Below are 14430 nucleotides of genomic sequence, written 5' to 3'. Positions count from 1 at the left end.
AAATTTTTTTTTTTTTTTTTTTTTTTTTTCTTTTGTTATATTTCGATAGTTCTTGATCGTTTTCGTGAGAAACAAGAAATGTATGCCACTACAACAAAAAACACAAATATTTTATTTTCTCCAATTCTAATGTCCGGACAGAAGCAAGGTCAAACTTAAGGCGAGTAAATGAAAACGAATTGTTCAGTGAAAACTGAAAATACAGTGTGGAATTTGAATGTGTCTTATCATTATAGAAGCACTTCCTAATCACCAAGGACCTTCTTGAGTTTCATACGAAATTGATTTTAAATTTCTATTCAATTTTTGTTTTCGTTTTTTCAAGTGTTTATAATTTCGTTTCAACGCAAACTATAATGTTTCGTGCCTTGAATATTCAAACCGGGATTTAATTATCGAGCAGCTGTCGCAACTTATTTTAAAGAATCGCTAGTGTTGGTTCTCTAACCGAGATTGATTACAAATTTACAATAGATAGATGAATACTTCGAAAATATTTAACCCTGGATAGAATAGTCAATATGAACGAAACGTTTGTTAACCACTCTAGGTATAATTTATATAGCAAAATTAGCGACTTATTTTAGTAAGGGTGTCGAAGCCATAATAAGCTCATTTATCAATTTAAAAATTTCTAAAGGGAAGGCCTTCTTCATTCAGCTAACTTTTTCTAGGCATGAAAAAGCCCAAATCTTTTTGCCTGGCTCCTTTAGGTCCGATGAGAAGAAAGAAAGATTGGTTTTGGGGCGTTGGCGTAGCTAAAAATAATCATTATGTATTTTTGTTTCGATTTACACATGATGGTAATTTTAGTGATCACTAATCTTTTTCATCTATTCAATGACGTTCGATTGTTTTCACTTTTCAAACATAATCAATACAAATCAATAATTAACCAAATCCCAAAACTAACCTAATCTCTATCCATTCCATTCAATTATCTGAATGATTCCAGTTACGTTCGATTGTTTTCATCCATAATCAATACAGAACAAACATTAACTATTACAATCTTCGAGTATATATTTTACATCAGGTGACAAGTGCTAAACTAAGTTTCCAAACATTAGCAACATATAACTTCGTGGTAATACGTGTTTATTTTTCCATATACTCACAAGTCACAACATTTTAAAAAATAATATTTCTATCATTTTTTTTTGTATGAGTTGGTATCATGTTCAATAAATATATCACGAAGAGAAAATAGAATATTATTTGGGGGAAAAAAGTCTACAAAAAAAATTAAATATATATATATATATACTAATTTTCAATGAATTAATAGGATAATTAATTAAAAAGGGTCACTTTCAAAAGATGTGGGTACAATCATCCTAGCAAAACTTTTTCGTTTATAATTCTTCTTAATATCTAAATTAAATGTCTTGTTGACCGAATTATAGCTTAGTTCTTTTAAAGAAACTAAAAATAACTTTTCATGCTGACCTTTATTAATTTCTGGTTATAAAACCATCTCTAATCATGATATCATGTTCATTCGCTTTTAAATCACCTCTATACGCAAGAAAAAAATAGTTATGTACAAGGTATATAAGTTGTCCAACCATGGTTTTCATAATTAGCCTTTAATTATCTCTTTCATAGAATTTAGAGATCCAAAGCTTTTAATTTTCACTTTCTACTTTATTATTAAAAGGAAAAAAACGCACTGTATAAGATTTAACTATGTTGATTTTTCTATGTCAAACTATAAAATTTTATATTTCAATATTTAAACATAGATTTTAACAAGACAAAATAATTAGTAGGAAATCATTCGGATACAAATCCCATTTAGAAAAATTGGGAATTTTAGTTAGAACATTATTGTACTCGAAGAGTACTAATTTTTTTTTGTTACCATTAATTCATTATAGAACTTAGTGGATGGTTGAAACTTGAAACATATGCAGGATTTAAATTTTCGTAGCTAAGACCTTTGTATTGTATATTTTCACCACCCATATAAGTTCGTACATATTAAAATGGAGCAATTAAGAATAAACAAAAAAATTATTTTGAATATTGAATATGTCCATCCATCTATAGAAACCCAGGAGACTCGGGGGCCTCTGCTTCATTCATGTCTCGCTCTTCTTCTTCTTTCCTTTTGTTTTAATTTTTCGTACAAAAGAAAAAAAGACAAGGTCAAAACATTTTTCTCAATTCTTTTCACTTTCTTTTCTCTTCCTTATAAATCTGAGCAATGTTCTAACATATCCTTGTAAGCTAACATAGCTTTGACAATTCTTTGTTCGAATTTTGGAAAAGAAAAAAAAAGAGAATCTGTAATCAAATTTTAAGGGATTGTGAGATTTCTGAGTTGAGATTTTGGGAGTTGAATTTTCAGTTTTTTTTTCTTTCTAGGTATCTTGTTGATCAAGCTATATAAAGCATTGAATCGTTTTCTTGTCAATGGCGACGGAGCAACAAGATTCACGACTCTGTTTGGCATCGATTCTGGAAGATTTTCTCAAACAACGAAACATTCGAGTTAGCAGCGCTGGTGTTGATTCTTCCACTTCGACAAAAGCCGACGAAAGTTGTACGTTCGTCGATTCCTCTGTTTCTTTCTATCTTTTGAATTGAATTTTTCTCTGAATGCTGCGGATTTCTGAAATTAGGGTTTGTAATCGAGTCAGGGACTAATTAAGGGATGGTATACAGAAATTTAGGATGACCATTGTTAGCTTCTTACTTGAACGAATTAGATATTTGACGTTTCTTGTTTTACTAGATCAATCAAGAAACATATGAATTTTATATATCCAAGATGCTTGATTATTGTCTAGATTTCGTATTACCGTCCAGCTTCTGCAATTTATATTCACTTTGTATATAAGAAACACACTTGCTTATGAGAAAAATGAAATCATAATTGGTGCAGCTGGTGGAAGAGATTTGCCAGTAGATCCTTCAGATTTAAGAAGGTATGAAGCAGCAAGGTGGATAAGAAACACACTTGGTGTAGTTGGAGGAAGAGATTTGCCAGCAGATCCTTCAGAGGATGATTTCAGAATTGCATTAAGGAGTGGGATTTTGCTCTGCAATGTCCTCAACAGAGTTAAACCTGGTGCCGTACCAAAAGTAATGTCTCACACCTAAGCATTTGTTTTATCCTTTATTATTTGTTATGGATTAAAAATATATAGGCTTTTATTAAACTAAACTTTTTAAAAGACTTTTGTAACGTCTTAAGGCCTGCTTGGATAAAAGTTGTGCAAGCATGATTAGTACCATTTTTGTGTAATAATATATATTTATAGAGTTACAGGAATTAATATTGTAGTGCCGATGTTTCTGTAATTGGGACCATAAGTATCTCGTGGTTATCTTAGTCTTGATTCTGTGACTGCAAAACTTGCAGGTCGTTGAAGCTCCAAATGATCCTCTTGTTAGTCAAGATGGTACAGCAGCTCTATCTGCGTTTCAGTACTTTGAGAATCTTCGAAACTTTCTTGTGGTTGTGGAGGAAATGGGTATTCCAATGTTTGAAGTCTCCGATTTTGAAAAGGTAATAAAACAAATCACAATTCTACTGTATACATATTAGAAACTTATCTACCGTTTATGAAGAATACAATGATATCTGACGACCTAGGGTTAATAAGACATATATTACCGAGAATTATTGTAACTAACTTGAGAGATGATCGATACCTAATAGTGTTAATGCTAGCATAGGTTAGGTTCGAATCAATTTTCATCATAGCAGGTTGACCTACCTTGCCGGAGGGGTTACCTAGACTAAGCTAAAATGGTCGCTCTCATACTTAGAAACAGAAGTAGGGTCGTTGCAGACACATTGATGGCACAGTCGTGGTAGGGTCGTTGTGACCATCACTCCATCAGTGTTGCAAAAGTAATGTATTAACTTTAGCTAAATAAAATTAGTCTTTTATAATCGGTAATCACTCTCCATAATTTGGGTTAAGTAATGTATTAACAAAGCTAGACATCTTCATTTTTATAATGTGGGAATTACTAATTAACATTGACACACATTCTGTGTTGTGCTTGATGTGTTTTCAGGGAGGTAAATCCGCAAGAATTGTGGAATGTGTTTTGGCTCTCAAGTCATATCGTGAGTGGAAACAGAGCGGCGGAAACGGTACATGGAGATACATTGTGAACACAAGACCAACCACGTTTGGCATCGCAAAACAATACAAACGCAAAGAATCAGAAGCACTTGTGGATGCAGTCACCAGTAGCCCTTCTAACACTCCATCCAATGAACAACCTTTGTTCGATCAACCTGATTCTAGTACCAAACACGAAGTTAGTGAGCTATACACCAATGCCTCTTATAATATATATATATATATCCCTAATATTGTTTAAGGTTAAAAAGATCTCAACTTACATTTCTAGTTTTGTTTCAGGGAAGTGCCGATTCAATAGATGCCATTGTTCGTGCGGTGTTCTTGGAAGCCAAGCAAGAAGAAGTTCCCGGTGTAAGCATTAAACTACATTCCTACTATTCTTTAACTTAATGAACCCTACTAAATGATCAAATATTATTTTGTTTATATCCAGATGGTGGAAGATATGTTGAAAACTGTCATGGTAGAATATGAACGTAGATTAGCCACACAGAAAGAATTGGTAAGCAACTTTAGTAATTGGCCTTTCTATGGCCATATGTGCGTGATGTCATGTTTCTTGGATAACAAGCATGTACTTTCTCTTATACCTTCTTTACACCATTCATCTCGAATTATGCAATTGCTTAGTTCCAAATGAGCGCTGGGAACAAGGATGAGCTTCACTCTGGCGATCTTGGGAGAACTGTCTCATGCAATGAGGAGGTGCTAAGTGATGATGCTTCGGTAATTGCATCAACCTTTAAATTAAAGATCTTGTTATCCATATAGGCATATTACTCTTTGTGGATCTGTTAATCTATCAGTGTAATATATACTGAACTGGTTTATACTTTACATATTTTTCAGAACGGAGAAGAACATGTGACAGAGATTGTAAACAACATGGAAACTCCACAAGATGATAGTGTTGAGGAATCTAAAAGCCAAGATTATGAGCTCTATGTAATTTCAAAAGTGAAGACCGAGAAACAACAGATGATAATTGACATACAGCAAAATCATACTGAGGTATAAAGTTCAGTTGAACGTAACAGATATATGTTGCATCGCTCTTTCCAGTTATAAGACTTTGTATTTGGTGATTATTAAGGGAAAGTATATATATGTGTGTTGGCAGGTACTGAAACACGATCTAAAGGCTGTAAAAGCAAGTCTTAGTCTCTTGCAGATAAAATATCACCAAGAGTTTACTAGCTTAGGTGAGAATCAACTGTGATTTTGGTCACTATCTTATAGCTTTTCTTTCACAATCGTTACCAAAGAAAGTAGTTGTAAGATTGTTCTCTTTCTTGGGGTCAGGCGAGCATTTGCATGGACTTGCGTATGCAGCTTCATCATACCAAAGAGTTCTTGAAGAAAACCGGAAACTTTACAATCAAGTCCAAGACCTCAAAGGTAAAAACTGTGGAATACATATTGCTATCACCTACATGAATTCTGTAATTTTGGTGTTAAGTTGAGATCGTTTTGCAATATTCAAGCTTTAACAAATGGTTAACAGGGAGCATAAGGGTCTATTGTCGAGTGAGACCATTCTTACCTGGGCAAAAAAGTGTCTTGACTACTGTGGAACACATAGAAGATTCAACTATATCAATTGCAAACCCTTCAAAGTTAGGTCGCAAATCATTCACCTTCAACAAAGTGTTTGGCCCTTCAGCATCTCAAGGTATAATTTTCTCACCTTTTCTTTCCTGAATTTTCTATACTTCTTTCAATTTTCGGCTCTCATATAAAAAATTACAAATTTTAATATTGTAGAGGAGGTGTTTGGAGACACTCAACCTCTGATCCGGTCTGTTCTTGATGGTTATAATGTATGCATATTTGCATACGGCCAAACAGGATCCGGAAAAACTTTCACCATGGTACTTTTTCTTGAACAATCTAACTTAATTATTGTACAGTAATTAATGACTTTTCATCATATTCTCATACAAAAACAATGTTATCCTTATTTATAAGTTTCTTTTGTTGGTGTGGTAATCAGATGGGACCTAATGAACTGACGGATGAAAGCTTAGGAGTAAATTACAGAGCATTGAGTGATCTCTTCCATTTGTCAAGTGTGAGAAAAGAAACCTTTTCATATAGCATTTCAGTTCAAATGCTTGAAATTTACAACGAACAAGTCCGAGATCTCCTTGCCACTAACGGCCAAACCAGCAGATATCCATTTTTTACAGACTTCTAAGTTCTAACACCCTGCAGATTTCTCTAGCTTGTTCTGTTTCTTTAGTGATTCCTAATGCTTGTTGCGTAAGATCATTGTGTTTGTTTTTCTTGACTTGTGAACACATTAGAGATCCGAAATAGTTCACAAGATGGAATCAACGTGCCAGAGGCGACCTTGGTTCCAGTCTCCACAACTTCAGACGTCATTCATTTGATGAATATTGGTCAAAAGAACCGTGCAGTCAGCGCCACAGCCATGAATGACCGCAGTAGTCGCTCTCACAGGTTCCCTTTTCTGATTGTTAATGCACTACCTTGCTAACTTGTATCACGTCAGGTTTGATTAAATGCTCATCAAACTTGTAACTAATGTATTTACATGTTCTATACTATATATATGCAGTTGTCTCACAGTACATGTCCAAGGAAAAGATCTGACATCAGGTGCAACTCTAAGGGGTTCAATGCATTTGGTTGATCTTGCTGGAAGCGAAAGGGTTGACAAGTCTGAGGTCACCGGTGATAGGTTGAAAGAGGCACAACACATCAACAAATCTCTCTCTGCTCTTGGAGACGTGATTGCATCTCTCTCCCAGAAAAACAACCATATACCTTATCGAAATAGCAAACTCACCCAACTTCTCCAGGACGCTTTAGGAGGACAAGCGAAAACACTCATGTTTGTTCACATTAGCCCTGAACAAGAAGCTCTGGGAGAAACACTCAGCACCCTGAAATTTGCAGAGAGGGTGGCCACTGTTGAACTCGGTGCTGCTCGTGTCAACAAGGACACTTCTGAGGTTAAAGAACTCAAAGAACAGGTCACTATAATCTTCAGTACTTTTTTCACATTATTAAACTCTTCATTCTCATTATCCAAATCAGTTACATTTGTTATTTGGTTTTAGATTGCTAGTTTAAAACTTGCGTTAGCGAGAAAGGAGAACGAGGCAGCTGATCAAACACAGCTACCAAGGCCCCTTACACCTGATAAACTCCTCAGAAGAAAGTCACTCGGCGTTTCGTCTTCATTCTCTAAATCAGCAAACCCAAGACAGTTCCAAACCAAACATAAGCCGTCGTCACAGATTGATGATGCCAACAGCATTGAGGTAAAGAGAACTCATGAACCAATCACAAACTAAACTCTAGGATACATCTTGCAGTGGGTTACTTCATAATGTACAGTGAAATTTACTTGCAGGGTCAAAATGACTCTGCATCCAGCCTTGACTTACAAGGACTAGCGGGTTCACCATCATGGAAAAGTCCGTCGAGAGATGAGAAAGAGGAGGAAATGGAGTTTATATCAGGCAGTGAATGGATTGATAAACATGAAGACGAAATCACACGTAATGGCAAACCTGAAAACAGATCACATACACTGGTTGATCAGAAGCGATCGTCTAGCTTGAAACGTGAACCAAGGCTAGGTGTAGACAATAATGTAGTAGATAAAGGATTTGAGGTAAAGAAGGTTCCATTCGAAGAAGAAGCAAACGAGTCAGATGAAACCGCAACAAGTGACTGCTCGGAGAAAAACTTGATGTGGCAGCTGAATGTTCAAGTGAATCTGCCTAGAGCAGCCTCTAATGGTTCATTGGGTTCTTCTACTACTAAGCTAAAGAAGACTCAATCAAAAATTAGTAGAGTTGCCGCTGAGACCAGGTGAGTTTTTTTTTTAGACGATTGGATTATATGTGTATGTATTCTTTTGCTAATGGGAATTAATGTTGGTGATCAGGAGTATGATACCTTCGCTAATTCCGACGCCTACAAGGAGATTGTCGCTTGGCTCAAACACACCAGGACAAACTTCCTCAAGACATAACACTACACTAGTTGTGAAGAAGAGACAAAATCCCAAGTGACTAGTGAATACATTTTGTGAGTAATACGATACAAAACAATCCAAATTCTTTTTTTGTTTTTGTTTTGGCGGACCCATTCATATATATGTGGTCATACATATACACGCCGTATACAAAGAGTAGAATACGTTATGAGCCATATAGGTTGAATATAATGTTTTGTTTGATGTGGATGGCGTATATATATACGACGAACCTATGGGCTTTCTTTTTGTAATGTAATGTCGATATAATTTGTATACTTCTTCTCGACGCCAATATATATTTTTCTTTTCGTAGCCACTTTCATCAAGAGAGGATTACACTTTTTTTCTTTCTAATCTTGTATATATACTCTCTCAAGTTTTAAGAGGATGATTTGTAAACGTTGCAATTTTTACTAAATGATATTTGTAAGCTACCAGAATATTCATTATCGATGGCAGTTTGAGTAGAAGGGATCGTGAATCGTGATGTTTGAACTGCTGCAAGTAAAAAAAGTCAAAAGAATTGTTGAAAAAGTGTGTCAATAATTTCTCAACATGATCAAAAAAAGTCAACCTGTTTATTTAAAAAATAGACAGTTTTTTTTAATGATAAAGTATTTTAAGAATATTGAAATTATATTGAAAAAAGAACTATAAACTAAAACTACCTAATATCTTTACTGTCTGTAATAAATTCCTATTTTCACAATACGTTTCAAAAAAAGATATGCTTTTCTATAAAATTAACTAAAAATATACATACATGTGGATTAATTAAATTTACCTAAAGCAGAACTTTTGAGGGGTACTTACGTAATTTCAAAAGATATCATTTTCCTAATAAAATTAGCTGTCCCTAACCTCTCCCCCGCGTCGCTTTTGTTTCTTCCCCCAATCTGAGAAAATCCACTCTGCAACTCCTTCTTCTTCTGTAAACTCTTCACGCGGTTTCATACTTTCCGTTCGAATTCTCAACGACGAACCCCCGGAGAAGCGACGAGGACCTTAGCATTATCTAACGAAGCCATTCTTTATACTAGATCTGTTCTGTATGCTACTCGCGATTTCATTCTGGTGAGTTTCATGGTTCCTTAACTTTGTGTAGATAAGCTTCGATAGTGCTCTTCTACTGAGTTTCTCTGTTGCTTATCTGCTCGATTCTACTTTTATCACATTTTTAATTTTTCGGCATCTCAAAAGATTGTAGAATTCTGTAAATTAGGGTTTACCTCTGCATTTGTTTTGGTTGCATTCACGACGATGAGGTTATGTATGAGTAACTCAGTAGAAACCAATTCATATATCTAAATGATAAATTTTTGTCTGTGATTTTTGTTCCAGCCAATGCTGAAGTCTGGATAAAGATGAGCGTGTCAAAAGCACCGAGGACGAATCATCCGCTTGTTCCTCTTGCAACTCTCATTGGTAATGAGCTTAGGAGCGAGAAAGTAGAGAAACCTCTTATCAAGTATGGTCAAGCTGCTCTTGCTAAGAAAGGAGAAGACTACTTTTTGATTAAAACTGATTGTCAGAGAGTACCTGGTGATCCTTCATCGTCTTTCTCAGTTTTCGGGGTAACACATTCTTCTGTATCGTGGTGACACATATAGCGTTCTTGAACTCAAAAAACTCTCATTTAATTTTATCCTTTGTTTTGTCTATAGATATTTGATGGACACAATGGTAATTCAGCTGCCATATATACTAAGGAGCATCTTCTGGACAATGTGGTGAGTGCAATTCCTCAAGGTGCAAGTAGGGACGAGTGGCTTCAAGCTCTTCCTAGAGCTTTAGTTGCAGGCTTTGTGAAAACTGACATTGAGTTTCAGCAGAAAGGTCTACTACGCTTATGCTCATTGTTTTAAAGGCCTTTTGCTAGCTTTAATATTCGTTTTTTTTTTCAAGTATGCTCTAACTGTTTTGATCTGTTGTGTTTACAGGGGAAACTTCTGGAACAACCGTGACTTTTGTTTTAATTGATGGTTGGACTATCACTGTCGCTTCTGTTGGTGACTCCCGCTGCATATTAGATACCCAAGGTGGTGTGGTTTCACTGCTGACTGTTGATCATAGGCTAGAAGAGAATGTTGAAGAGAGGGAACGCATAACTGCCAGTGGAGGTGAGGTCGGAAGGCTCAATGTATTTGGTGGCAATGAGGTATGATCATTTCCAGGAAAGTTAAGTTACTCCGTCATTGTGTGTTTTGGCTGTGGTAGGGTTTGTAATGTGCTTTCATTCCGACGATGCAATAGGTTGGTCCACTTCGATGCTGGCCTGGTGGTTTGTGTCTTTCGAGGTCCATTGGTGATACGGATGTGGGAGAATTTATTGTCCCTATACCACATGTTAAGCAAGTGAAAGTAAGCTCCCTTCCCCCTTCCCCTTGGTGCGTTTTTCATCAATTCTTATATTAGATATTGAACACAAATGTATTTTCAGCTTTCAGATGCTGGAGGGAGACTCATTATAGCTTCAGATGGTATATGGGATATACTGTCTTCTGATACGGCTGCAAAAGCTTGTCGTGGTTTGTCTGCCGAGCTTGCTGCTAAACTTGTTGTTAAGGTTGGTTAATAAACCCTGTTGATTTAATTGTGTACTTCCTCCAGTCGAGATTCCTCTTATTCTCTGAATCATATGTTTTATCAGGAAGCATTGCGAACAAAAGGGTTGAAGGATGATACTACCTGTGTAGTTGTTGACATAGTTCCATCTGATCATCTAGCCTTGTCTCCAACGCCCATAAAGAAGCAAAACGCATTCACCTCATTTCTTTCTAGGAAAAACCATACAGCTACTAACCACAAAAACGGGAACAAGCTCTCTGCTGTAGGAGTTGTGGAAGAGTTGTTTGAAGAAGGTTCTGCTGTGCTTGCAGATAGGTAATATTCTGACCAAGAAACTGATATTGCAAGTACTTGTCTCATTATACGTGTTTAAGTGTTTAAGGTCTTATCTAACGCGTTAAGTAACTAACTTCAGATACTGATTTTTAGTTTTTATTGGTTGGTGTTTTGGTATGCAGATTGGGAAAGGATCTTCCCTCAAATACGGAGAACGGGCTCTTAAAATGTGCTGTATGTCAAACAGATGAATCTCCGGGTGAAGGTTTATCAAGCAACGGGGGTTCCATCATCTCCTCAGCATCTAATCGATGGGAAGGTCCCTTCCTATGCACAATATGCAAGAAAAAGAAAGACGCTATGGAAGGAAAAAGACCAAGCAAAGGTTCAGTGAAAACATAAAAGCCACATTGCTAATATCTGGTAAGAAATTCGTATGTATCTCGTTTTCTTATCTACCTTCTTCTGGTGTGCTCTGTGAGGTAGTCTGGTACTGTGTTTTTTTTCCCAGGCATTGATTGGAGAAGTAGCGGTAATAGTAGAAGTGTATGCAAATGTTTGTAGAGAGAGAGAGAGAGAGGGGAAGAGAGACAATAGATCCAATTCTTTTCCATTGTTTGAGATTTCCCTGGTTTGCTTACTCGGCTTATGCTGACCATTTACCTTCGTAGATGTGTTTTTGCTTGGGAATTGCTGATATATATATACTAACAAGAGTTTCTAAGTTGTAAGTAATTCATATTTGGTTATTGTCAATCCTATTGCGTTGCGCCCATCAATTGAAGTTAATTTGTTTTCGGTCTATACCTCTCTCCTCTGGTGATATGATTGAGCCAATGTGACCCTGAAAACACTTGGTTTTTGTAATTTTGCTATGGTTTGGTTTGGTCAATTCTTTAAGATGCGGTCTTGATTCTCATCTCTGTGTTTGTGGTCAAAGTGTAATACACACGTATTAGAAGTTTAGAAACTATTATAGTGTAATACACACGTTTTCATTATTTACAAATATTCCATTATTATAATATAGTTATACCCTACAAAATAATACGTCGGTGAGCATGTTTGTCAATAAAGAAGTTCATTTATCTCCGGTTCTGCGCCTCATTGCCGGAGAAGGGACTACTACTTAACAGTTAACACCATCATGTTACCCAAATAAATATCTCATCAAAAGTCAAAAACCAAAAAGCCTCAAATCAAATACAGAACACAGGGGGAAACATCTGTTTGTAATTTTCTATTTTAAGTTCTAATAAAACCAAGCTACATCGCATCTGTTTGTAATTTTCTATTTTAAGTTCTAATAAAACCAGGGGAAAACCCCTGTCTTTCACCAAAAAAAAAAAAAGGCTTATATAATAAGAGAACAAACTTTTCTCTCTTAAAATTTTGGGGGAGACACAAACGTTGTTTTCTCGACCAAACAAACAACCAGCAAACGTTTTGTCTGCGAAGAAGGCAATGATGTTAGTATGTTACTACTATTCGGGAATGGGCCATTCGGTCCAAAATGGACGCTTATAAGAGAGACTCATCTCGGTCACGTTTTCCGTCTCGAAAACAAACAAAAACAAAACAGAGCCATAGTAGTAGTCTCTCTCTCTCTCCTCAATTTTGGAAGAAGGATGATGTTACCAGAAGCATGCGTAGCGAACATCCTCTCCTTCACAACTCCGGCCGACACATTCTCTTCGTCGGCCGTCTCCTCAGTCTTCAAGGTCGCCGGTGATTCTGATCTCGTCTGGGAGAAGTTTCTACCTTCCGATTACAGCCACGTTGTCTCTAGATCGACTGATCACCACCAGAAGTTCTCCTCCAAAAAGGAGCTCTATCGATATCTCTGTGAATCAATCCTCATCGATAATGGCAGAAAGGTTAGTATATTATTATTAGTATTACTACTACTTTCTTGATTTTCTAAAGAAAAATATCAAGAAATCATTATATGGATACATTTTCAATATCAGATGTTCAAGATCGAGAAACTTTCCGGGAAAATATCGTATGTTTTATCGGCGAGAGATCTTTCCATAACTTGGAGCAACCAACGACATTACTGGTCTTGGAACCCTCGATCAGATTCAAGGTCATTTATTAATTAAATAAATAAGTAAAAGTACATATCATTGGTGTAAACACAAAACCTAATCACTGTTTTGATATTTTGGATCATAGATTCTCGGAAGGGGTGGAACTTATAATGACGGACTGGTTAGAAATCATCGGAAAAATCCAAACCGGAGCTTTATCGCCCAACACAAACTACGGAGCTTATCTGATTATGAAAGTGACGTCACGTGCGTATGGGCTAGAGCTAGTTCCGGCAGAGACTTGGATAAAAGTGGGGAATGGTGAAAAGAAAACAGAGTCAACTTATCTAAGTCGCTTGGATAGCAAGAAACAACAAATGGAGCGGCTGTTTTACGGACAGAGAGAAGAGAGGATGGCGATGATGGACAAGGTTGTCGGGGCTCATAGGAGGGAGCCAGAGGTGAGAGACGATGGGTGGATGGAAATAGAGCTCGGAGAGTTCGAGACGGGACAAGAAGGTGGTGAAGACATGGAGGTTGTTATGAGTCTAACCGAAGTTAAAGGTTATCAGTTAAAAGGTGGGATTGCTATTGATGGGATTGAAGTAAGGCCTAAACCCCAAAAGTGAGTGAGTAGTAACGGAAAAATGAGTGCCAAATTTTGGGTTTACCTGATTATGTGTTTGGTTCGGGTCCAAAATGTAAGATGAGAGACAACTCTTTTGGTGGTTTGATTTATACATTATTATCCATGTAGAGTAACGTATAGACCAACACTTGTCAGTTGTCATCTGACAAGAAAAAAATGAAGACTACGAATTGTCAAATTTGGTTCGTATGGCGTATTCTTGTGATTGTGATTGTGAACCTTACTTTACATTTGTTGACATTTAGTTGCCACTTGTTCTTTTTTTTTTTTGGGGCAAATAATTGCTAATTGTTCAAACATCTCTATCGATTACTTATTTATATCCATAATACGTACTGATAATATAAGTTGTACAAATACGTATGATTTGTTGTACAAATACGAATAATTCTGATTGATTAATGACACTATTGACACTTGCAAGAATAGTATATAAAGAGAGTTTTCCATGGATTAATCTTAAAATGAGGAAAATAGGGAAAAAGACAAGTCATAATGTGGTCATTACAATTCGCATAACATGAGGATGAGGACAATCTTAGCACATATATCGAATTTCTGGTGTCACCTTCACCTAATCTCGTGTAGGTGGCCTCTATTCTATATTTTGGTTTTTATAAAACTTTGTCACATCGATAGAAACGGTGCAAGCACGTGTATGTTGTACTATCATATCATTTACACCTTATAAGTAAATTCGTAGGCACATTATTATTCCTCAGTCCTTTAATGGTTTATAGCCATTTGTTTACAACATTTTCGATTTGTTTATTTGTCATT

The 14430-nt window shown here is 36.2% G+C and overlaps 3 protein-coding genes across 7 annotated transcripts in view; all 3 read left to right on the top strand.

Annotated features, from left to right (window-relative positions):
* LOC104755104 (kinesin-like protein KIN-14G) lies at positions 2080-8422 on the top strand. The gene is made up of 18 exons (XM_010477441.2): positions 2080-2548; positions 2891-3090; positions 3371-3517; positions 4036-4284; positions 4389-4460; positions 4543-4611; positions 4740-4835; positions 4959-5120; positions 5230-5311; positions 5412-5507; positions 5614-5781; positions 5874-5980; positions 6103-6281; positions 6411-6572; positions 6691-7108; positions 7196-7399; positions 7492-7955; positions 8032-8422. Exons 1-18 carry the CDS (start codon positions 2419-2421, stop codon positions 8156-8158), a joined length of 3132 nt encoding a protein of 1043 aa, XP_010475743.1. The 5' UTR covers positions 2080-2418; the 3' UTR covers positions 8159-8422.
* LOC104755103 (probable protein phosphatase 2C 5) lies at positions 8997-11770 on the top strand. Of its 2 annotated transcripts, XM_010477440.1 has the most exons (9): positions 8997-9198; positions 9466-9698; positions 9789-9960; positions 10065-10282; positions 10378-10485; positions 10565-10690; positions 10775-11007; positions 11151-11391; positions 11480-11770. In XM_010477440.1, the coding sequence occupies exons 2-8, from the start codon at positions 9489-9491 to the stop codon at positions 11368-11370; spliced, it is 1287 nt and encodes a 428-aa protein (XP_010475742.1). In that variant the 5' UTR covers positions 8997-9198; positions 9466-9488; the 3' UTR covers positions 11371-11391; positions 11480-11770. The 2 variants fall into 2 exon arrangements, with proteins under 2 accessions (XP_010475742.1, XP_010475741.1); XM_010477439.1 differs by having other exon boundaries at positions 11151-11770.
* The window catches only part of LOC104755102 (F-box protein PP2-B15-like), a 5377-nt gene continuing 3038 nt past the window's right edge, over positions 12092-14430 (top strand). The window contains exons 1-3 of one of the 4 annotated variants that reach the window (XM_010477437.2): positions 12092-12845; positions 12939-13057; positions 13147-13182. In XM_010477437.2, coding sequence (XP_010475739.1) covers positions 12444-12845; positions 12939-13057; positions 13147-13182 — 557 coding nt within the window. In that variant the 5' untranslated portion in view covers positions 12092-12443. Of the gene's footprint in view, positions 12846-12938; positions 13058-13146; positions 13829-14430 lie in introns of those variants that run through there. The other 3 variants (XM_010477436.2, XM_019239718.1, XM_019239719.1) reach the window with 3 other exon arrangements.

The sequence above is a fragment of the Camelina sativa genome, chromosome 17 (genome assembly GCF_000633955.1).
Source record: "Camelina sativa cultivar DH55 chromosome 17, Cs, whole genome shotgun sequence".
NCBI lineage: Eukaryota > Viridiplantae > Streptophyta > Magnoliopsida > Brassicales > Brassicaceae > Camelina > Camelina sativa.
This window is presented reverse-complemented; position numbering and strand designations above follow the sequence as displayed.

Bases quoted from the DNA above. Each gene is read 5' to 3' on its own strand.
- LOC104755104 (XM_010477441.2), top strand. From the start codon at position 2,419: ATGGCGACGGAGCAACAAGATTCACGACTCTGTTTGGCATCGATTCTG. The intron at 5,508-5,613 runs GTAAAAACTGTG...AATGGTTAACAG, and splicing joins TCAAGTCCAAGACCTCAAAG to GGAGCATAAGGGTCTATTGT. The intron at 7,109-7,195 runs GTCACTATAATC...ATTTGGTTTTAG, and splicing joins TTAAAGAACTCAAAGAACAG to ATTGCTAGTTTAAAACTTGC.
- LOC104755103 (XM_010477440.1), top strand. From the start codon at position 9,489: ATGAGCGTGTCAAAAGCACCGAGGACGAATCATCCGCTTGTTCCTCTT. The intron at 9,961-10,064 runs GTCTACTACGCT...TTGTGTTTACAG, and splicing joins CATTGAGTTTCAGCAGAAAG to GGGAAACTTCTGGAACAACC. The intron at 10,486-10,564 runs GTAAGCTCCCTT...ATGTATTTTCAG, and splicing joins CACATGTTAAGCAAGTGAAA to CTTTCAGATGCTGGAGGGAG.